The sequence below is a fragment of the Malaclemys terrapin genome, chromosome 9 (genome assembly GCF_027887155.1).
Source record: "Malaclemys terrapin pileata isolate rMalTer1 chromosome 9, rMalTer1.hap1, whole genome shotgun sequence".
NCBI classification, from domain to species: domain Eukaryota; kingdom Metazoa; phylum Chordata; order Testudines; family Emydidae; genus Malaclemys; species Malaclemys terrapin.
This window is the reverse complement of record NC_071513.1, coordinates 25937674-25961179: the sequence shown is the minus strand read 5'-3', so window position 1 is coordinate 25961179 and position 23506 is coordinate 25937674. Positions and strand designations below refer to the sequence as shown.

Genomic DNA, 23506 nt, shown 5'->3' with positions numbered 1-23506 from the left:
TACCAGACCCGTCACTAACACCCCTCCATGGACTGCAACAAATGGCTAAAACAACCCTGTCAATTCATAGGAAACACGTGTGTCAGCCATGATCAACTCCATTAGAATGTATTACTGTTAATTGTATAGTGGTTGAGCAAACTCTGCCTGACTCTATGGACCTAAAAAGCCTCCAGGAAAATGTGTACTTTACCTTTCTTTACCTATAAATTCCTTATAGGAGCAGCAGCAAAAAGAAGACTGTCCTTCCTTAACTTAGTTTTTATTAAAACTCCATGACCATCTTAACACTAGAAAAATCTGACATGCTAACGACTTTGGATCACCTGTAACACATCTCATATTGACACATGACATTGCTTTCCACAATCCACAGACTATCTTTAGAAAAGAAATTATCAATAAAATGAGGTTAGTCAAAAACGCCCTAAAGCTAAAAGTGAAATAAAATCCTTAGAGGTGGCTGGGATGCTATTAAGAAAAAACAGTAATGGAATCTCAGAAGATATGTATACTGCTGGATAAAAAAGGAACCAGGAAGCATGGAGGAAACCAGTATAGCTAGAAGGCCAAAGTTTTTGAGGCTATTTGAACCAAACAGAAATCCTTCAAAATCTGTAAGTCTGTCCCTCATGAGGCCAAGAAACAGGAGCATAAATTACTGCAGGCAATAAGCAGTAGAGAAGTTAGAAGGGTCAAAATGGAGTATGAAGAACAAATAGCTAAAGAATCTAATTTATTTTAATACCTTATATCAGAAGCAGGAAGCCTGAGGCTATGTCTATGTTACAATCTTAAATCGACGTATGCATTAATTACTGCAGTGGCTGATGACCATACTACCCTCCTTCTGTCAGTGGAACATATCCTCACCAGGAGTGCTTCCATTGACTGAAGAGGGGCAGTGTGGGAAACTGAGACCCAGAACTCTCAGCTCTGCACAGCTCCCCACCGGGAGCCCAGCTGCTCCCTGAGGCTTCTCATCTCTGTGTTCCCATCCGGGAGCAGCGGTGCGGGATCTCGCCTTCCCATTCCCAGCCATGAAATCTACAAGAATTACAGCCAACAGCCGATGAAAGAAACGCAATGTCTACGCAGACACTGTCGCCTTAATTACACCAACATAAGCCCTATGCCTCTCATCGAGATGGTTTTATGATGTAGGCATAGCAGGGGAGTTACATGAGTAGGAGGAGCATTTCAGTGTGTACACCTCCACTATTTTGTTGACAAAAGCTGACTTTTGTTGACAAAATTATGTGGTGTAGACAAGGCCTGAGAAAGAATTGGTGGGACCACGGGACTATTAAAGAGGACTATTAAAGAAGGTAGTAAGGACCAGGGCCGGCTCTAACTTTTTTGCCGCCCCAAGCAGCAAAAAAAAGCACCGCCCCGCCAAGCCCCCCCCCCGCCAAGCGCCGCGTCGCCGTAATACTCCCCCCACCGAGTGCTGCGCCACCTAAACCCCCTCGCCGAGCGCCGCCGTGCTGCCGAACACCTCCCCCACTCCCCGCCACGCTGCTGAACCCCTCCGTGCAGAGCGCCGCCGAACAGCCGCTGCCCCCCTGCCATGCTGCTGAACACCCCCCGTGCCGCGCTGCTGAACCGCCCCCGCGCGGAGCACCGCCGAACAACCCCCGCCCCCCGCGGCACTGCCGAACACCCCCGCCCCCCGCGGAGTGCCACGCCGCCAAAACCCCCGCCGAGCGCTGCGCCGCCGAACAGCCCCCGCCCCTCTGCCGCACTGCCAAACACCCCCCGTCCCGCTGCTGAACACCCCCGCCCCCCGTGGAGCACCGCGCCGCCGAACACCTCCACCCCCCACGCAGCGCTGCACTCCTGAAGCCCCCCTCGGCGCAGAGCACTGCCAAACACCCCCCGCTGAGCGCCGTGCCGCCAAACACCCCCCGCCGAGCGCCGTGCTGCTGGAACCCCCCCCCACCAAGCGCCGCGCCACGTTGCTCCCCGCCACCCCAAGATTGGCCGCCCCTTACCAGGTGCCGCCCCAAGCACGTGCTTGGTTGCCTGGTGCCTGGAGCCGGCCCTGGTAAGGACATTGCTGAGAAGCTAAATTATTTCTGTGCATTAGTCTGTGTCAGTTTCAGGGTAAACTACAAATGTAGATATGGAAACTCCAGGAGTGGCCACTTAAGGTTTCAGGATTCTTGCTCTCACTTGTCTCTGGGTAGAGACCCTTGTTCCACTCCCTTCTGAGTGGGAGGTTTTAAGGCTACACAGCCCCCTACCTTACACTTGTGACATTCTCTGCAAGTCAGTCTGCCTAATGGCCAGCACCTGGGCTGTGTTTTTTCCTCCAAGGACAATGATCAGTATATTGCCACCAGTTACAAGTGACCATGCAGCTTTCTCAGCAGTACCTTTATTCTTAAGGTAAAAGCATTACAGAAAAAATGTATAAAAACAATAAACAAGTTTAAACACACACTAAACATATCAGGATTCACCCATCAGTCTTATGGGTAGAGCCTTGCGCGGATACCAAATGTATATCCGCGGATGCAGATAGAAAGCAGATATCCAAGGAGTTGCAGGGCTCTACCAGGAACAGCAGCAGCGAAAGCAGACGCACGTCTGGCCACCAATCACAGGAGCCAGCGCCGCACGTGGGCAGCTCCTCCAGCATGGCTGTACCATCCCCACCCACTGCGGCAGGCACCAGGCTCAGTGGCAGCTGTCCCTGGTCTTGCTAGACCAGGAGCATGCAAGTCACTGAGTTTGGTGCCCACTCCCATGGGCTAGGCTATGAGCAATACAGCCACACCGGAGGACCTGCCCGCACGGGGTGCTGGCTCCTGCAAGTGGTGGCCGGATGTGTGGCTGCTTTTGCTGCTGCCATTCCCGGTAGAGCCCTGCAGCTCCTCAGGTATGCGCACCTGCAGATAAAAATTTGGTATCCACGCAGGGCTCTACTTATGGTGCCAAAGCCTTTCCAAGCCTTCAGCAGGAGTGGAACTCCCTTAGACAAAAATTATGCTGGATCAGAAAGAAAATCCTGTGTCAGCCTAATTCAGCCTTTTTATACCAAAAGCCCCTGCCCCCCTTTTTGTCTTCATATATTTAATACAGTGGTCCCCAAAGATACTGAATGGGGTTGCAATTGTCTCCTTGAGTTGAGGCTATATGGTCTCGGAGAGGGTTATTGTGCTCTTGAAAAAAAAGACTATGAAGCCAGGGTACTTTAGTGAATGTAGATAAACACTTTGTGGGTTGTCTTTCTAGGGTCCAAGATCAGGAACACTTGAGAAATGGGTGGGTTGAGTGTTCCCTCTTCTTTTTCCTTTAGCTTTTCTATGAGGATTTGGGTCAAAATATCTGCTCTATGGAAAAAAAATTAACTAGTAGTATCTTTGGGGCCAGCTTCCAAAAAAAGTTGTTTGTAGGGGTCTTTCTTTCGTTATTTAAGATTTGAGTATGGTACTGACAGCATACTGGAGGGGAAAGCTTTAGATCAGGCCTGCACAACATGCGACCCGGGGGCCACATGCGGCCATTGTGGGCTCATTGTGCGGCCCACGGGGGTTGAGTAGATGGGCTCACTGTGCGGCCCGTGGGCGGAGGGGGGGGTGAGTAGACAAGCGGCGGGTGAGGGAGGGGGCCTGAGTAGGTGAGCGAGCGGGCAGTGGCAGGGAATGAGTAGGCGAGCCGGGAGGGTGGAGGGCTGAGGAGGCGAGTGCGCGGGCAGTGGCGGGGCGTGAGTAGGCGAGCCGGGGCAAGGGAGCTGAAGAGGCGAGTGGTGAGTCGGTTGCTGATCTGTTCTACTGATCTGGTCTTGCTCCCATCCCCTCTCCCAGGGCCGGCTCCAGGCACCAGCAAAACAAGCAGGTGCTTGGGGCGGGACATTTCTAGGGGCGGCATTCTGGCGCCGGCCATCATAGGTGCCGACTCCGGGGCATGGGAAAAAAGTGCCCTCGCTGCCCCAGCTTGCCTCCGCTCCGCCTCCACCTGCTCCCCTGAGCGCGCCACCACCACTCCGCTTCTTCTCCCTCCCTACCAGGCTTGCTGCGCGCAAAACAGCTGTTTTGCACAGCAAGGCTGGGAGGGAGGAGAAGCCAAGCGGCGGGGCGCTCGGGGGAGGCGGCAGAGGTGAGCTGGAGCGGGGCGTGGTTCCTCTATCCCCCTGTTACTTCCTGCACCCCCCCATCTTAGCTCACCTCCGCTCCGCCTGCTCCCCTGAATGCGCCGCTGCTCCGCTTCTCCCCCCTCCCTCCCAAGCTTGCCACGTGCGAAACCGCTATTTCGCGCAGCAAGGCTGGGAGGGAGGAGAAGCCGAGCGGCGGGCGCTCAGGGGAGGCGGTGGTGGTGGAGCGGAGGTGAGCTGGAGTGGGGAGCGGTTCCTCTAACCCCCCCATTACTTCCTGCGCCCCCCCACCCTAGCTCACCTCTGCTCTGCCTGCTCCCCTGAACGCGCTGCTGCTCCACTTCTCCGCCCTCCCTCGCCTGAGAGGGACGGGGGAGAAGCGGAGCGGTGGCATGCCCGGGGGAGCAGGCGGAGTGGAGGTGAGCTAGGGCGGGACGTCATGGGGGGCCCGTAGGAAGCAATGGGGGCGAGAAATGCGGCACGCCAGGGGAGGAGGCGGTGCTGGGGATTTGGGGAAGGGATTTGGAAGGGGTGGAGTTGGGGTGGGGCCGGGGGCACGAAAAAGAAAGGGGAGGCGGGCAAAAATTTTTTTGCTTGGGGGCGGCAAAAATCCTAGAGCTGGCCCTGCCCTCTCCAAGCGTTGCAGCTGTCCAGAGGTGCCTGCCTTCCACGCCTTCCTCATTCACACCTCATTCATTCAACAGGGCAATCGATTACAAAGTGGGGGGAAGATCTTATTCTACTTCTAGCAAAAAGACATTTTTCTTTTACCTTAATTATACTACCTTAGGGGCCGCTATAACATATTACCGAGGTTCAATACTGCTGTTTCGGTGGGGCGGCGCTGGGGAAGAGGGTTTAATTCCGTGGAGCAGATGGCGCGCGGGGCAGTGGGGTTCGGCGGCGCTGGGGAGGTTGTTTCCGTGGGGTGGGCGGTGCTGGGGGGCGGTCTTGTGTTTCGGGGGGGTGTGGCGCTGGGTGGGGGGTTGGCGGTGCTTGGGGGGTTTCGGCCCTCAGTTGTTTTCTTTGGAGTAATATGGCCCTTGCCGCTTTACGAGTTGTGCAGGCCTGTTTTAGATTATGTCGTGGAACGGTAAAGGATCTCAGAAAGATATTTTGTTTTGTTACTTGTCTAATTATACTCTGTAGTGCAAGAAAGCAGTGAACCGAGTAAATACCTGGAAAACCCCTGAGGGTTGTTTAGGGTCAGAGACCAGGAACATCAGAGGCTGTTTTTGTTCCCTTCTTTTTTGTTTTCAGTGTTGGTTTTGGTTGATATGCCTGCCCCAGGAAGGAAGGGTCTTCGTTTCCTAGTAGTTCCTTTGAGGTGAAAGAACCTACCTCTTTTCTTTTCTTTTCTTTTCTTTTCTCTGCAATAGCGGAGACAAATATTCAAGGTCCTGGAAATCCCCAGTGATACCTTTCAGTTCACTGAAATGGAATATATAAATCAACAGTGCAGCCTCACCTGCAATACGGTGTATGGTACTAGTCACTCTATCTCAAAAAGGATATTGCAGAACTTGAGGAGAAGAGCAATGAGAATGATCAAAGATATGGAAAAACTCATGAGAGGCGTGATAGAGAAGACTAGGATTATTTACCTTACAAAGGAGACAAATAAGAGGGTATATGATAGAAGTATCAATGTTATAGGGAAGGTAGATCAAGGGCTTCCATTCTTCTTGTTTTATAATCTAAGAACAAGTAAGTGAAATTAAAAAGTAGGTAATTCAAAACTGTTAAAAGGAAATACTTGTTCATGCATGATGTGTTTAAGCTGTGGAAGAGATGGAGGCTAAAATCTTGACAAAATTCCAAAAGGGATTGGGAATTTATATAGATACCAAGAATATCCAGAATAATGATTCATTATAATTTTGAATGGTTATTAAGCCTTGTGTTTTTGGTTTTACACCAATCTTGAACTATTAGAAATCAGGATGAGACCTATATGGGATGCAGATTGTTCCACGTATACCAACCGCAGGGTTCTTATGCCATTCTCTGAAGCATCTGGTATTGGCCAGTGTGACAGGATACTTGAGTAGATGGGCTACAGGTCTGATCCAGTCTGTCAGTTCCTGTGTTCTTAGAATCAGACACTTCTGTTTGGAGCAGATCATCAGAGTTAGATGACTCAGTGATAAAAGTGTCCAGGCGTGGGTGATGCTACAGCTTCTAGCAGTGCTATCACCAGTGGAACTGTACCAGTTGGGAATTACAGGCTCAAAAATCCTAGTGTAGGCAAGATGAAAGTGTCTATTAGGATTTTGGATGCTGCCTATCACTTGTATCTAAGCACCAATATACTGATTTCTGTAGTGTCAATGTATACTTCACCTTATGAGTTATTGCCATAGTTTTAACATTTTGGTGGTTATTTTTTTTTAAATAAATTGTACCTTTGTATATGTCTGGAGCAGCATTTCTAAACCTTGACCATTATCAAAGAACATTTTTTCCTCAGGAATATACCATTTGCCCATGTACAGGGCAAAGTCTCATCATCTGTACGTTCAGGTAAATTAACTGTGAATTTCAGGAAGTTTCCATGGGCAAAATTCTGAGAGAAGCCTGTTCCTGACAGCCTGGTTATGACTCCCGCTCTCATGGTCCCACAGAGTGCTCTGTGCATTTCACTGTTAGTCAGGAAGCCTGTTTGTTTGATGTTAGTGCCTTATATGGGGGCTGTGTATCTGTCCCAAGCTTTTGGTGGACAGATGAAAATGATCTATTGTGGACAATTTTATTTACAAGCTTTGCTATGCATCTTCCCTTGTTAGCAAAATGGGCAAAGTAGCAAGGCACCCATCTTAAACCAATGTTACTTTTAATGCAGAGAAAATCTAGCTTTCCCAAAGCTAATTTTCTTACCTTTTCCCCTGATTTTTGCTCCAATTTCCTTCACACAGCTCTCTGAAGATGTATTTGTTAGACCATTGTTAGTCTCACTTTTCCCCATTAACCTTACCATGAAGAAATTACAGTGAAAATGAAAATCTGGATGCTGCACCCATAGTCCTACTGTGTGATGGGAGAAGAGCAGGGAATCGTTTCCAATAAAAGCTTTATAAAACTGAAATATCGCATATCGGCCGTATTACATGCTGGACACAGACACACGGTCCATTGACATGCTTTGCCTGTTACACTTCACCCAATGGAGCTAATTCATTGCAAGACTGAAAGAGTAGGAGACGCCTGACCAAACTGCTGCTGCTCATTGATTTGGTGGGAAAAGCCAGCCAAGACCACAGTAGCCTTTGCGATTGGTCTCTCAGTGAGGTGCAACTCCCCCACATACCGTGTCTCATCCCAGGGATTAAAGTAACTCTTGGTGAGGTGTGGGTTCAGGTTTTGGCCTCTCTCCTCCCTTGAAGAAGCCAGAAGCACGTATTGCAAGATCACCAGCAATACCTTGACGCTGCTGTATTAGAGCTTGTGCTGCTGCAGGTTCTTTTTAAGAGGTTTTTGCTGTACTGGATTATTAATAATAAAATAATAAATAATAATAAGTAGCTCATAATCTAAATCAGACACAGACAATCCAGTACAGACATGGATTCAGTCCCGGAAAGGTGTAGATTTTCTTAACAGTAATATTTTATTTTAAATTTCTGTAGTCTGTCATTCAAATGGATCCCAAACCTCTTTACTAATGAATTATACACTCTCTATTTAATTACTTTACCCACTGCATAAATGCAGCGATCTCTAGAGTGGGACACCACACAGCAGACTAGGAGAAGAAGAGAAGGAGAATCCTATATCCAACTGAAGCAGGTGCGGGGTGGGGGGGCAGGTTAAGGAGACAGAATGCAATGTGGCATTACAACCAGTTCTCTCATCAGAAAGACAGCATCTCTAGCTGTACAGCACATCGATTAGTTAAGAGGGGAGAGTACCTCCCATTGAACCACCCACTGTTAGTTCTAGAAATGGGATTTCAACAATGTAATCCTCTTCTAGGACATGCAGTGCTCCAGGTGATAGCAACAGAAGGACTTGTAGGGTAGACTGGCTCCTCCAGCATTTTAACCATTGTTTCACCTAGACTTGCTCTGAGCTGGTTTAGACAGCACAGTGATTAGAACAGCAGGAGCTGGCCTGCAACTAGACTCCCACTGGTGAGGCTAACTGCTGGCAGCACCAGTGGGAAATGTTAGGAAAAAAATCTAGTGTAAACACATGCTCTTCCTTCCAAGACTGTTAGGTGCCCACGATACATTAGCAGAATCAGAGAGATCTACACATGGTAGTTGGTCCCAAGCCCCACAGAGAGCATAACTAGTATGATCCAATTTCCCAGCAATAACATGTGAGCTAGGCCCTGACTAGTACAGACCCAATCTCTTGCCAGTTTTATTTCTCTACCACAACCCCATTCTGGAGCTGGGAGCATCATGCTGCTGAAGGTGTCAATTTTCAGAGGACATCAAACCAAGCCTCTGATTACTCATAGCGTTTTCTGAGAAGTCATCATACTGAACCCAGGTTCCTGGCCAAATTCCAATGGACATGAATTCTAGCTCCCTAAATGCCTCCTGCATTTTCAGTTGGATAAAGGATTCTACTTCCGTTCCTGTCCTAAACACCTGTGTACTGATGCTGTTAAATGGCTACCATGCTCCACAGATGGCTGTTTTTCAGCAATCAGGTCAGTGATCCTTGCATATCCTAAGCCTACCCCTCAGAAGGGTTGGATGAGGCTAAAATAAATAAATCCTCACATCCCCTGGCATAGGGGGAGAGAATACAGGACCCTAATATGGGGGTGCACACAGAGCTCCAGGGATGAGGGAGAGGGTGGTGGGGAGTTGCAGGGAGCCCTTGAAATAGAGAGGGATGGGACAGTGGCCCACAGGGAGTTTATAGGATGGAATAAGATGAGCCCATAGTGTGAACTCAGGCAACAGAAGCGATGAATTGTGAAACAACTCCCACCAGTCTGTTCATAAACAGACTCAGACTGGCTGCAGTGGAGCCTCAGCAGGATAACACCCAGAAGAAACAGCAAGCAGGAGTCAACTTCTTGTAGAACTTCTGCCAGTCATTTGTTTGTCTCCCTTTGGCTTGGGGTGGGGAGATGGAGGCAGGGAGCTGCTCTTTCCCTTCTCATAGGGTCATCTGTTTTCCTGTCTTAAACAGCTCCTCCAGCCTATTAGAGTTCTGAGTACTAAGGTTAGCTCAGTAATGAGGACCCTGTCATTTTATTGTCCTAGATCAGCTAAACCAGAGAGGCATATGTTTGGTATTAACAAGAGTCGAGCCCGTAATTTCTTCCACCTGGACAGGCAGAGCTCTTTTCTTTCCCCCTTCCCCCAATGAGGAAGCCTCAGCTGTTCTCAATTTAGCAGGATTTCCAGGCCTCTGAAACAACTCTCCCCACCCCCAAATGCATGTATGTCTGCATAGTAGGAGCAAACCTGCCCCTGCCAGTGAATCCAGGGACCCTTCAGAAGGTGTTTATGGAGTGAATGTCACTACAGGCAAGTCTTGTTTAAAAATTAGCACAGAGTCTGAACAAAGCAGCATGACAGAACCTGCCCTAAAGATGCAATTATTGGCATGTAGCAACTGAGTTATTTTGCAGTTGGATAATAGGAAAAACTATTTCACTAGGAGGGTAGTGAAGCACTGGAATGGGTTACCTAGGGAGGTGGAAAGATTTTTAAGGCCCAGCTTGACAAAACCCTGGCTAGGATGCTTTAGTTGGGGATTGGTCCTGCTTTGAGCAGGGGGTTGGACTGGATGACCTCCTGAGGTCTCTTCCAACCCTAATCTTCTATGATTCTGCAAGGACAACAACAATGTATGGGGGAGTTGAAGGAAGCTGGATGCCCACCACCCTGCAGAGTTGAAGCCTTCGGGAGGAGGGTAAGGGGCCCTGCTCCATTTAGAAACAGGGAAGAGAAGATGAAGGCCACTTCCATCTTTCCTATCGATGGCCTTGCTTTGTCTGTTAACTGGAATTTGCCAGCTCCTTCAAGAATAAATCCCTTGCCCAGAACTAAAGGAAATCCCATGAAGTGCCTGTTCTCTTATCAGGCTCAGTAACTGCTCACCAGATCTGATGCTCCCTCTTTGAAGTGGTGCTCTGGCTAATTGCAAATGTGCTGATGGTCAGGCATAGCACCCCACCCCTTTACATTATGTGTGAGCAGTTTCACTGTAGATTATCTGGGGTGGGGTCAAACAGGCCTAGAGGAGCATTATCAACATTAGCCAAATGGATTCTAGATTGAGATGAAAGGAAATAATGGGAAGCTGAGACTATGCCCCTGCCCCCCCAGGCCTTGTCTAGAGTGACCAAGCAGATCCGCCCAGTGGTGTGGGCAGGCTCTTACCTGTGCTGTTGAATTGTCAGGAGCCCAGGCCCTTCCCCTACTGTGAGCTATGGCTCCTGTTTTCACCTGCTGCCCTCCTAGGTCTGAAATGAGTTCGATTTTCAGTGACAAGGTGGGTGAGGTAATATCTAGGGTGACCAGATGTCCCATTTTTAAAGGGACAGTCCTGTTTTTTGGAACTTTTTCTTATATAGGCGCCTATTATCCCCCACTCCCTGTCCCGTTTTTTCACAGTTGCTATCTGGTAACCCTATATCTTTTATTGGACCAACTTGTGTTGGTGAGAGATACAAGCTTTCAAGCTACATCTAGCTCTTCTTTAGGACTCTTGATTAGATTTACAGAGCTACTTACAGCAGGGGTGGACAAAGTATGGGCTCTAGGCTGGATATGGCCTGTATCTGCCTTTGTATTCAACATAGGCACAGCCAGTTACGACTACCAGTACGAGAATGCAGCCTAGGTGCTTGGATAGTGACTGAGTATTGCCTAGTGGGACATGTCTTTGCAGGCTGCCCCTTCATATTAAATAATGAACATAGTATGCAGAAGCAAAAATGGTTCTCCTGCACATATATGTAATCATTCACCAAGCTCTTGCTCACACTATGATGAGCCTCCAGCTGCAGGAGTAAACAAATAGAAGCTACAATCTGCATCATTTTATGCAAATGATGGGCTGCTTAAAGATTTCTTGTAAAAAGAGAATTCCACCCCAACACACACAAACCTACCTTCTCTAGCTCTGTGGGATTACCATCAGTGGAGGGATGAGGGCCAGGGATCCACTACCACCCAGATCCTTTATCTATTCCCGTATTGGGGAAGAAAGGTGACACACAGCCCTGAGGCTGCAGTGGCAGCTGACTAGCTGCCTTTGGTTGGAAAAGGAGGTTTCCTTTCCTTCCAGACCCTTACAACCCTCCTCAAGCCAAGACCCTATAATCTAGTTTAGTGCAGTAGACAGGATTCATCTCCCAGTGAACTGAGCAGCAAGTGAAAGTTGTAAACCTAACCAACATTCAATAAGCTCTGGAAAGAGACTTCCCCTGAGGCTACAGATTGTGGGGCTATATTCTGCTGGTTCCTCCCTCTTTATCCCATCTTTGAACTGGCCTTGCAGACACTTTGCAGTCTCCAGCTGTCTTGTCCACTAGAGCGGTCAGATGAGCCAGCATCTCAGTGGATACTATTTCTGGTGGTGTCCCAGCTGTTGGTTGTTTCCTTACTATCATAAGCCATTTTCATGGCATAATTATTCACCAAGCCCTTGCTCCTGGCATGACAGGTCTCCAGCCAGGGCACTAAATAGCCCACTCTTACTATAGCCAGGAGCAAGTTGTTGCCATGTGCTTGAACATAGTTACATTTTTCTCTCAATGCTTTGTTCCTATTGCTAAAATAAAAACACTTTTTGTTTAAGAAGGCTGTTTGGTCACTCTGTTCACAGACTCCTGAAGGGAAGACCTGCAGGTGCTGAACCCAGACGCACCTGTCAGGTTAGCATGGGGGATAACACAGGATAGCCTACAGCCCAGGCAAAAAGTGGGAGAATTGCAGAATTCTACCCTCAGAAAGGTAAAGGCATGAGGCCCAGCACCTGAATGGGGTGTTCTATACAACTGAAGTGAGAACACTCAAAGACAGGCACAAAGGGGACAGAGGTTTAGCTAGTCCTGTAATTATGACAGAGGACTCAGATCAGGAATGGATTCCTGCCCTGCTACAGGTGGTGTTCCTTAACTCATGCCTAGCCCCAAAGGGTATTGGTCTTCTGGTAGCCTCCCCAAGGCCATTTCACTAGCTGCCCCTTCCACCTACTTTTGGAGCAAAAGAAGTTCTTCCAGGCTGAGACCTAGCACCCCTTCTCTATCTTATTCATCTATGTTGACTCATCGCTATCGCTCAGCTGAAGATCCCCAGGGACAATCCCTCTTGTTGCATGATCTTAGCAGGGTGTCATGGTGCTGCTGTCCACCCCAAAAGTGATGGGATAAAGGAGAACAGAGATGGAGAGTTTTTTCTTTAAACACTGGTCCCAATCCACAAAGGTACTTAGCTGTCTACAAAACACCTGCTTAGGCACCTGTAGGCACCCAAGTTTCTGTCTCTGGGCATCCACACTGCTGTCTCATTCTAGGCATCTGGAGATCTATTTCTTGCCTGACCCCCAGAGTGATTCACGAACTGGGGGAAGAGAGGTGTTCATTTGCCTAAATCAGACCCAATCCAGCAGATGTGCTCAGAGGCTGTCTACCAGATCAGGTCCTATTCAAAATCTGGCCAGAGGAGGTGGTGGGAGTGCCAGTGCCCACTTCATAACTTGTAGGCCAGTGGGTAGAGCACTCACCTGGGCTATAACAGACAAGCCTACCTCTCTGCCAGTGGCAGAGAAAAGATTTTTGAGCAGGGGTCTCCTCTGCCTCTCAGGGGAGCTATGGGATATTGTGATGCAGGGCTCCCTCAACCTCTCTTGCTGAAACTGTTCCACTATGGCTAAATAAGAAGAGTCATTGGAGCTGGGGGACTGGACACTGGGTCTGTCCCCCACCCCCACATTCTCACACACTCCCGCTCAGCTTCAGCCCATGACACCTACTTATATCCCCTTGAACCACCCTAAATAAGTCCTTAAAGTGTTTGCACCCTTCATTCCATTACACATGTATTGTGTTCCTTGCCCATAAGAGTTTTAACCTTTTCAATCACTGCTCATTAATCAGTCCCTGTAACCCCCAATTGTTATTGTTGCTCTACTTGGAGCTTTTGCCAATGGGTCTGGTGGTGAGAGGCCCAGAACGGAATGATGCCTCACCAGTGCCAGATAGAGGGGGACGATCCTCTAACCGCTCCAGAAATGATGCTTTTCCAGATTTAGCACACAACAGTCTGGTTTTTCTCAGACCACTGGAGATTCACATCTAGTGTGCTATCTCCTTCTGTGATTTCCTATCACATTTCTGGCATCAGTAAATCATTTTGCCATGTTCAGTGGGATTCATAGCTCCTCCCACTTCCATAATATTTAGTATCCACCGAGTTCCTTAACACTATTAACCTGCATTTCCAGCTCATGGTATGCCTGGCATGGCCATATCTTCTGCTGGTTGGATCTGGTAGTTATTCAGCAATGAAGTGGTTATGGTGGAGGCATTTAAGTTACTAATTAAGCACCAACATTAACTCACTGGAATAAAGGAGGGTAGGTCTGGCTATACTTGCTGGTTGCAGGTGCAAAAAACCCAGCACCTCAGTCACAGTGGAAAGCCCTCTATAACCAGCAGGGCTGAAAGCTCCCTTCTCTTTGTGAATAAAATTATGTGAAAACAAACACCAGCTCCAGATTTGAGCTTTTGTTTAAAAATAGAAAATTAACTTTCTAACCTTCACAGCTGTGAAGAAAACTATTTACATAGGGCCTAAGCGTAGCTGATGCAGAGATATCTGGCTGAGGCTGCAGATTGTCTGAAACAATAGTCGTTAAGCTGAACTCTAATTATATGCATTTCATTGTAAACAGTTAGCTATTTCACCTCTGATCATTTTAACTTCTAGCACATCTGCTTATCTCAAACTACCTCCAGATCTCTGCTGAGAACTGGTGAGATGCAGGTCTTCATTATCAATACAAAACCTGCAGCATATTAACATTTAGAGGCTGGGTACAGTAAAGTGTTAGAATGAATTCCATGACACGAGAGAGTGAAGCAATAGAATTATTCATTTCCATATTTAATTCAATTAAAAAACCCACAATCTTTTTAAAACAATAAATGTATCAGCAGCTGCCACGGAATCCCCAGGGCCACAAGAGCTTTGCCCTAGAATGTTGATCAAGTTTACAAGCATGCCCCACCCTACAGCTGTCCTGAGCATATTGCCTTTTAGAAAAAAGAAAAATCCTTCCTCTTACAGTCAGAGGAAGAGGAATCTGTGAAAGCCGCAGCTGGTGTCTCTCTGCTTTCATCTTGGCTTTGATGTGTGTTCTGAGAGAACTGAGGCTGTTGGGGCCAGCACTAGCTGTAGTGTGACCCACAGACAACAGGGGGAGGAGACAAAGTCAGTCCATTGGAAAGTTACTCTCACTTTTGACCTCTCCTCCAGTTGCCAGCTCTCACAGAGGTCAGTTTGACCCATGATTTATAAAGATCAGAAACAACTCAGGGATCATTTCCCCAGACTCAAGCTCTCTGCTACTAGGAATAAATCCCAGAAGATGGGGTGCTTTGCTGGGAGATTAGATCTGCAGTAACCCAGAAAAATGCTCCAAAGCTTGTTATGTGCATATAGGGAACCTGTGTCTGGCCACAACAGCCAAATGTAGTATGGAATCAGTACCAGAGGAGATACAGGAGGAGGGGAAAAAAGCATCTTCAAATGAAAATAAACATCCCCTTAAACTATGAAGCCACCTCTGCAATTTCATCTCCTGAAAGGATGTGGAATATCTCCTTTGCAGTCCCTTTACCAGGCAGAGAGGGGAGACAGCATTGCCTCATCCCTTCTGTGGCCAGCCCAGTTCTGAGGGGTACTGAGTGGGGAGCCTTCCTGGGTAACACATGAGGCTTAGAGCTATCATTGGCAGAGACACGAACACATTTATTTAGAAGGCACCAAATAAATAAGCAGAAATAAAAAAATTCAGTCTCATCTCCAAACCCTACAAAGGGGCCCTGGAGCCAAATGTACTCAGCACTCACTGTCAGCACTCGTGAGTGAGCCTGGTTCAGAGCCAGGGGCAGGCAGACAGGCTGCCACCCTTGGTGTGGAGGAGCAAGAGAGGAGGGGAGAAAAGGATGTGAGAATGAGAAGATGCCACCCAATTTACTGGCTTCTCCACCTCACAAGGTGTGAGCTCGGGGGCAGGAGTGTCAGGCCTGGTCCTTACCAAGACGCCTCTGATTAATGCTGAAGTTCAATAGCGCTTTCCATCCCACTATTTCCACCTACATCACCTATGGACTTTTCCTTTGACTCAGTTTTTACAGCATGCCCCATCACCAGGATATTAGAATGCCTCTCTCTCTTTCTCTCATTGCTATGAAAGGACAGAGGAATGGATCTCACTTATAGTGGAGAGGGTGGCAGAGGTCTTTCTCCAGCCTACACCCAAGCCTGATCCTAATGTTAGAGAGAAAGTGTGATGCTGCAGAAGACAATGAACATGTACCGGTCTTGAAATTGGAGCATCTGGTGGCCTTGGGTCAGCTTGCCACCCCACAAGTGCATGCCCATGGTTTCCTCAGCATGCTTATTCAGGAGCAGCACTTCTTTCTTCCCCTGAATTCACACTTGCCTCTCCCGACCCCACACCCTTTTCCATCCATCACTCCTGGCTTTCAGGCCACCTTCAGAAGCTTCCCACAAGGAGACAATGGCTGCTGGCAGCTCAGGGGAGAAAGAGATCCATGCGTGCAGGGTGATAAATTATTTGTCCCCAGCTGGAGATTGAGAATTTGAACAAACCAGGTCAGCCCCAGGAGGCAGCTGTTTCTCTTGCTCTGGAAGGGGTGAGGCTAAGGACATCAGGCCTGGTCTTTTCCCAAAAAAGTGTGTTTTCCTGGGTAATGCCAATATGAGGATTTCCACCATGGCCCCTTTTCTAGCCAAAGCTCACAGCTTCCCCTGTGATTAATTAAATATCCAGACATGCTCTGGAGTGTCTCAGAGCATAGGTCCTTTAGTGCTTTCTCAGTGCATGGGCTGCTTCAGGGCCTCCTGCATTACTTGCACACGTATCTCTCCACCGTCCGCTGGCACTTCTTGCACATCACATAGCAGCACCAATAGTACTTGCACTGGCACCTCTCCACTACACTCTCAGTGTAAGCATTGTAGCCACGCCCGCAGCACATCAGGTTGCAGCTGTCACTGCCCACAGAGGTCTTGTTGCATTGCCTGCCAAAGTGGAAGCAGATGAGGGCATTGAAGGGCTTTAGGGATGTAATGGCAGAGCTGTGTCGAGGTACTAGTCATGGCACAGGAGTTGAGATGGGTCAGTCTAGGAAGCGACTTGCTCAGCCTCCAGGGAAAGACAAACTATTCTCTGGTGCCGATAATGGGCACCAGAGAATAGTTTGGGAGGGGCTGTTTCTCCCTGAGGGACACTGGAATGATGAGCAGTTTGATGCAGGAAGGACTATGGAAGAGTTTAGACTGGAGGACCATTATCCTCATGACTCATCAGGGTGGGGTGAGTAAATGCTTCTGACTCCACCTACTGAATAGCACAGGGGTTCTCAAAATGGGGGTTGGGACCCCTCAGGGGGGTCACATGGAATTACATGGGGGGCTATGAGCTGTCAGCCTCCACCCTAAACCCTGCTTTGCCTCCAGAATTATAATGGTGTTAAATATACAAAGAAGTGTTTTTAATTTAAGGGGTGGGGGTGTCGCACTCAGAGGCTTGCTATGTGAAAGGGGTCACCAGTACACAAGTTTGAGACCCACTGGAATAGCAGGTTCATATGCCAGGCAGCAGGGCTGGGCTGAGGAATGGACTAGTTGAATCTACTGGGCTCTCCTTTGCCTTTACAGCTGAATCCTGAATATGGGGGCACCTACCATCCTGTACCCAGGGGAGATAAACAAGCTGCTTGGGTTTCATGGGAATCCCCAAACTTGCTAGGTCTGCCAGCTAACTAACTGGCAAATTCTTCCTCCCCACAAAACACTAAAGGTTTAGTATCAGCTCTAGTGGAACAGATAGAATAAGAAGATGGCTGGGGCCCAATCTAGACCATGGGAGGCCCCTTGTAAGACCATACCATATGAGAAGGGGCTTTTCTCCACCTTTTGCATCCTCTCCCCTCCCTCAAACGGTCTTCAAGTCTGCAGTGAGTTACATGGTTACAAGGTTTGCCTGTGGTAGGGCGTGCGTGATAAGAGAGGGGCTAGGGAGTTCATTAAAGCTGATGCAGGGAGATTTCAGAACCTCTTGCCATTACAGCACTATGCACTCACAATCAAGCTGGCAATGGGACATGTTGTGTGTGTTATAGCAGAGATTACATCATTCAGTCAAGAAGGGATTTAGAGAGAGACTGTTTCTAGGTTGGACTGCAGAGGTAGAATGAGAGACCCTTATATCAGAGGGAGAGTTATAACATAGGGAAGCTACAGCATCTGTAGCTGGTCCTTACCTGTCCTGAGTCCCCAGAGACCCCAGTTTGGGATTCTTTGTGCAGTAGTCTGGAGAACTGACTAGATAAACCAGTTCAGCCTCTCTCACTGGCCTGATGTCCAGTTCTTTGGGCACCAGCTGCTTTCTGATCCCCATGTGCCGGTGGGTCACCTTGATGGCTGCCAAGTACTTGGATTTGAGGTCAATGGCTATTTCACTCAAATCTTGCAGCCCCTTCCAACAAGTCTTAACTGAGCAGGAGCCAGAAACACCATGGCATTTACACTTGGTCTCCAGGGAGTCAATCAATACCTGGAAAGAAATAAAATCAGTAAGGAACCCAAGGCTGGGATTCATCCTTCCCTGACACAGCCCATACATCCCAAGAAGATCTCTGAAGAGCATCCACAGGAGGCTTCAGGATATGAGAAAACATGGCCAGTCATTGGCACCCAGGAGGCCTTATCTCGCTTAGTACCTATGGGGGATGCTTTCCTGTGTTGCCAAACATGAAACCCTGCATCAAGACTAACAGGGAATCCAAGGGCTCATTTACTATGCTTTACTGTCCCTGTAACAAGAGGGTAGTCCTTGGGACAAGTGCCATCCATAAGTTTGCAATGGGGCCTGAAGTTTCCCCTCATTAATTCAGGGGTGTGCTGTGGGATGTTTCCCATCTTGCTCCAAATAGCCTGGCTACGTATGGAGACCTGTAGTCTCTGCATGCCATCCCTCCATAGTATTAAGCAGGAGGGGTAGCTGCTATTTGCTCCATTTTTGCATATTAGGTGCCAGCTGTGGGCTTCTGGCAAACTGTCAGCAAGGCCATTGGTTGGGTTAGTTTGATCACCACAGGTCCATTAGCTACCAGGAGTGGAGGTCTGCAGAGACATACAGAAAAACATGCAGTTCTTAGTATAGCAGATTAGTTCCTGGGGTAAAGCAGGTTCAAAGCTAGGATGGGTCTCAGTGTATCACTGGGAAGATATAAATAGCCAGCAATTATCTCCCTGGAGGTTAGCAAGACAGGGACTCTGCCTGGTTTCTGTAAGGCATGTGTTTGTGTGCATGGGTCACTATAAAGTTACTTTAGCCCATCGATTGCCTCTCCAATGTATTCATGCGTGGTCTCCCAACAATCTGGCAAGAGGCTGCAGCCCTCCTCCACAACTCAGCCAGAACAACCAGTTATTTCTTAAAGGAGGTGCCCTGGTTGTGGCTGTCTTGCCAATTTTTGTGGCCAGTGACTATACCCACCTGTCGGCCCACTGCATTGTTATGTAGATTCATAAGCCTGGTGGCTTGTCCTCCTGCCTTACTGGACTTCATGGGACCATCAGCAAAGGCAGAACCCATCTGGAGGCCATAGCGGAGATTGTCCCCACAGCCACCCCACCTGAAGCCAGGCCCAGGCACCTCAGATGGGACAGATCCACAGGAACAGATAGGTAGTTCCCCTGAGGAACAGGCCCGAGCGATGGAATGGCTGACAGCAGCAGCAGCCAATGCATAGACAAATGCAGATTCCCTGGTCCCTATAAAGAAAAAGGAAGAATCCCAGAGAGTCCTGAATCCCAGACGTACCAACGTGATTCCTAGTGCCACAGAGTTTTCTTCATACAGAGAAAATCAACATGTACTCTTCAGAATCATCCCCACCTCTCATTCATTTGATGCTAACTGTACGTTTCACAAGGATCTCAGCACGGTGATAGTGGCAGCACAACAACAATCAGAATTCAGGACCTGGGATGAGGGGGCATGAGGGAAGCATTTCCTTTTGGCTGATGCTTCAGGCAACACTGATTTGGGCTCCAGAATGAGCAGTGGCTCGCTCTCCTCAGCCTCACTACATGGGTCCTTTGAGAGAGCAGTGCTATTTACAATTAGTACCTTGGTTTTCTACAGCTCTCTTCACCCAAGGATCTCAGAGCATGCACACGCGCTCTCTCTAGTGAAATCTCACAAACTCTTCACAAAACTGTGGTGTAGGTCAGCATTATTCTCCCCATTTCACAGAAAGGGAAAATGAAGTACAGGGAGTTAGAGCAACTTGCTAAAGTCACACAGCAAAACAACAGCAGCTCCAGAAACAGAACCCAGGATGGTTTACTCAGTGATGTACTTTAACCGCTCAAGTACATCTCCTCTGACAGATGTATTATTTCTATTATAGTAGCACCCTCCCCCCCCACCCCACCCCAGCCATTAGGGCCAGAGCCCTATTAGATTAGGGAGACAGGGCCCTCTCAGTTCCTTCCAAAAAGCTACCTTCTTTCCCTCTAGCCAGTAATTCCTTTCACAGGAGCAAGAATGCAAAATTCCTGCTGAGGCAATAGCAATTGGACAAAAACAGGTATAAGAAAATATACTTCCTTTGTGCCTCCGCCCATCTGCATCCCATTCTGATTCTATTCTTTGTGCTATCTTTTTTCACACTGTTTTGTTCTGTTCTTCACTTTCCCCTGGGATTAACTCTCCCCTTCTTGTCTGGGGGTCTCTAGCAATTGTTCTTTTTTTTATGTGGAAGTTAATGTCAGTCACCCAGACAGAGAGCTAGCGCTGAGACTGCATCCTGCAGTCTCTTTGCAGGCTCCAGGCCGGATTCTGATCTCATTTACACTGCTGTAACTTCTGTATATCTCTAGTGACTCCAATATGGTTACTCCAGAGTATCCAACATCAGAATATGGCGCATTGACTACAATGGGAATTTTGCATGTGAAAGGACTGCAGGAGAATGAAAATACAGTGCCTAGACAAGCAGAGTATAGAAATGCCAGATGATCTAGTAGAGCTTCCTTTACCTTTCAGGAGGTCAGGGGTGAAACTGGGTGCATACTCAATGGAAGAGCAGTTCCACCTCATATCCGAGAACGTTTTCTGGCAGACTCCCTTGGTCTCTTTGGCTGCATGTACAATGCTATGCATGAGCTCCAGGTTTCTTCGGCACAGCTGCAACTGGTCTGGGACTAGCCCATCCAAAATCTTACAGTGCTGAGTCTCGTTCCAGGCTACCCTGCTGCCATTCACCATCAGCCCTCTGTCATGAAAGAGGAATTACCATAAACAAGTGAGACAGGGATAGAGAATCCAGTCCAGCCCACTCTTGTTGTGACCAGAGCTCTCACTGGGGGTGAGAGATGAGCCATGTGTTGAGTACTGGTAACTGGATACAGGGCCTTTCACCTCTAGATCAGGAATCTGGTTATAGTCCAAATCAGTGACAGCTGTTCAGCGGTCCCCCACATGAAAAGAGGTGGTGGGCCTCAGGCCTGGTATCAACATTGTTAAAACAAACATAGCTGGTACTAATTGCATCCCTTTGTTGGTATCCTCAGCAGAGGCACCTGGACTGAATAGACCTGACAGCTAAACTCCCCTCTGTGCCTAGAGCCACCCTCTCCAGATCCAGATTGAGGTACATTGTAGGGCAGTGCACTTGGGAAGCTGGTCCGTCCTGCTGCCGTCAGCGCTGTGAGTTGTCCTGGTGGCACTGCACCCTTAGAGGCATTCCCTACTGTAGGGAATAAGTGTGAACAGCGTGTGGGGTTTAAAACGTATACATCTAGCACACACTTTTGTTACATAGACACACGGGGCCTGATTTCCAGAGGGATGAGCAGCCACAGCTTCTGTTGATTTAAAATAGTGTTGGTGCCCAGAACATCTGCAAATTGGGCTATAAACTGCCACATACGTGTGTATGTTTATTTATTCTATATACACAAAGGGCCAAACTGGAGCAAATGGATGCTTCCACCCACCCAAGGCTGCATGTGACCCATTATTGCTATGTGTGAACTCAGGGGATCTAAGCAGTTATAAAGACCAGCTAACACTTGTATCCTGAGGGGCAAATGTCAGTCTGATTTGAGATGCCACCCACTTAAAAAGCAAGACTGAAAATCCTTCCATGCTAGCCCCAAGGCAGGTAGTGACTAGTTGGCCAGAAGGGGAAAGGGCTTGGAAGGGATGGCTGTGTAGAGTTTAAAATCCAGCAGGGGAACAATGGCACACAGCCTGTGCAAGGAGCTGCAGCGTGTCCAGAAAGTGTCCCTATCCCAGGCTGGACTGTCTAGATAGCAGAGGACAGAGAAAGGGAGCCAGCTCCCCGCCAGCTCAGCTTCTCAGCTCCCCTGAAGGGTGTCCCAGCCTGCCCTGTGCCCAGGCAGCAGTTTAGGGAACAGGGATTTTCCAGCTGAGCTGGGGAGCCCCGGGCAGGGTATCTCTCAGCTGCCGGGGGAGGGATGCGCTGCCATGGGCTGCAGCCCGGCGCCCCCACCCCTCTGCCCTGAGGAGCTACTCACAGCCACTGGATCGCCGCCGAGAGTCCCAGCTGCCAGAGCAGCGCCAGGGTGAGCAGCAGCGGGGCAGGGAAGCTCGAGCCCATCGTAGGAGCAGGCGGCGCTCAGGAGAGGAGCGAGGCGAGTCCGGGAGCAGGGCTGGGGGGCGGCCGGCAGCCCCCGGCTCTTAAAGCGCCCGGGCGCGGCACCCCCCGGGGGGACGGACAATGGGAGTTTCGGGGGCAATTCACACGGCGGCTCCGCTCCCGGCCGGACACGCGGGGCCGTTCGCAGCTTCGTGTCAAAGCCACACAACCCGCCCCTCCCCCGGAAAGGCCGCCGAGCCCCCGCCCCAGGGCCCGGCCAGGTGTCCCGGGGCTGCCCGTAGCTACCCCGAGTCTTCGCCACCCCGGGCCGGCCCAGGGGAAACCGGGGGGCGCAGAGCCCGGCGCGAAGCGGAGTTGGGGGGGGCGCTGTGCCCTGCCCAGGTGGGGTTGGGGGGCGCAGAGCCCGGCCTGCGGATTGGGGGGGGGGGCGATGCAGAGCCCGGCTGGGGGATTTGAGGGGGCGCAGAGCCTGGGGACTGACTCGCGGACACTCCCTTTTCCTGGCGCATCAGGGGTTGGGGCCCCTTGGCTGTGCCCAGAGCCAGCCTTCCCCAACGCTGCCCCTTGGGGGCCGCTCTCCTGCGGGCTGGCCCAGGATCTCACGGCAGTGCACGGCGCTGATCTCGCAGAGGGGTCTCTCCCTGGCCAGGCCTATTTGCATTAACATCCCCCTCCGCATTTAAATAGCGTCAGACAAATAGTTCAGGCAGTTCTCAGAGGTGTTGAGACTGTGTCAATCTCCACTTCCCCGGGGAGTAGCGAGGAGCAGGCTGCCCCTTTGAAGAGGCCCTTTGAAATGAGAACTAGGCGGCTCCGGTTTATCTGCATGTGAATTGCTGTGAATCAAGGCAATCAACTGGGGGCGCTGTCCCTCTAGGAGCTCACGAGGGGTTCGTCCCCAAAACCAAGGGGAGCCCCCGTTGCACTGCCCGGTCCCCGCTCCCAGGTGGCTCTGGAACAACCCCCCGCCGATTAGAGCAAAGGCCAGTTACGTTACACCGCTGCTTCAAACCCTTAAACCTCCTGGCTTGCAAACCACCCATGGGATTGACCGAGGCGTGCGAACAGCCGGAGCGTGGCGGCCTCTTTCCGTGCACAGGTAGAAGAGCCAGCCAGCGTGGCCGCTGCCAGCCACGGTTTAGCATATCCACAGTGACTTGCATTTGCAAACAGTGTACAAATATTTGGGATTACTGAGCTGCCTCGAAGGGGAGACGATTACGTATTAGTATGTCCCTGTTGCAGATAGGAAGAGGGAGACAAACCGAGTTAAATGGCTGCTGCCGATTTACATTGTATTCACATTCTGGGTGATTTGCTTTACCTAGGGTAGTTCTAAATTACACCTCCTAGAGGTGACAGATTAGAGGGGGGAAAGCCGAATTTTTGAGTTAATTGACTTGACAGCACTTTGTGAATCTTCAGTTTTCCACCTTCCCCTGCAGTCAATTAGGGTCAGATCCTCAGAGGTCCTTGAAATCATCTGAATCCATGTAAATAGTTGAAACCAATGGGGGCTGGCCTCTGGGCCTTCCTTTTCT

General features: G+C 49.4%; 1 protein-coding gene across 1 annotated transcript; it reads right to left on the bottom strand.

Annotated features, from left to right (window-relative positions):
• Nucleotides 1-14923: 14923 nt before the first annotated feature.
• On the bottom strand, nt 14924-22139 carry LOC128843442 (protein Wnt-11b-like). Its single transcript, XM_054040286.1, has 5 exons — nt 21883-22139; nt 20380-20615; nt 18830-19107; nt 17592-17884; nt 14924-16347 (listed from the first exon to the last, which is right to left on the bottom strand). Exons 1-5 carry the CDS (start codon nt 21963-21965, stop codon nt 16173-16175), a joined length of 1065 nt encoding a protein of 354 aa, XP_053896261.1. The 5' UTR covers nt 21966-22139; the 3' UTR covers nt 14924-16172.
• Nucleotides 22140-23506: the final 1367 nt, after the last annotated feature.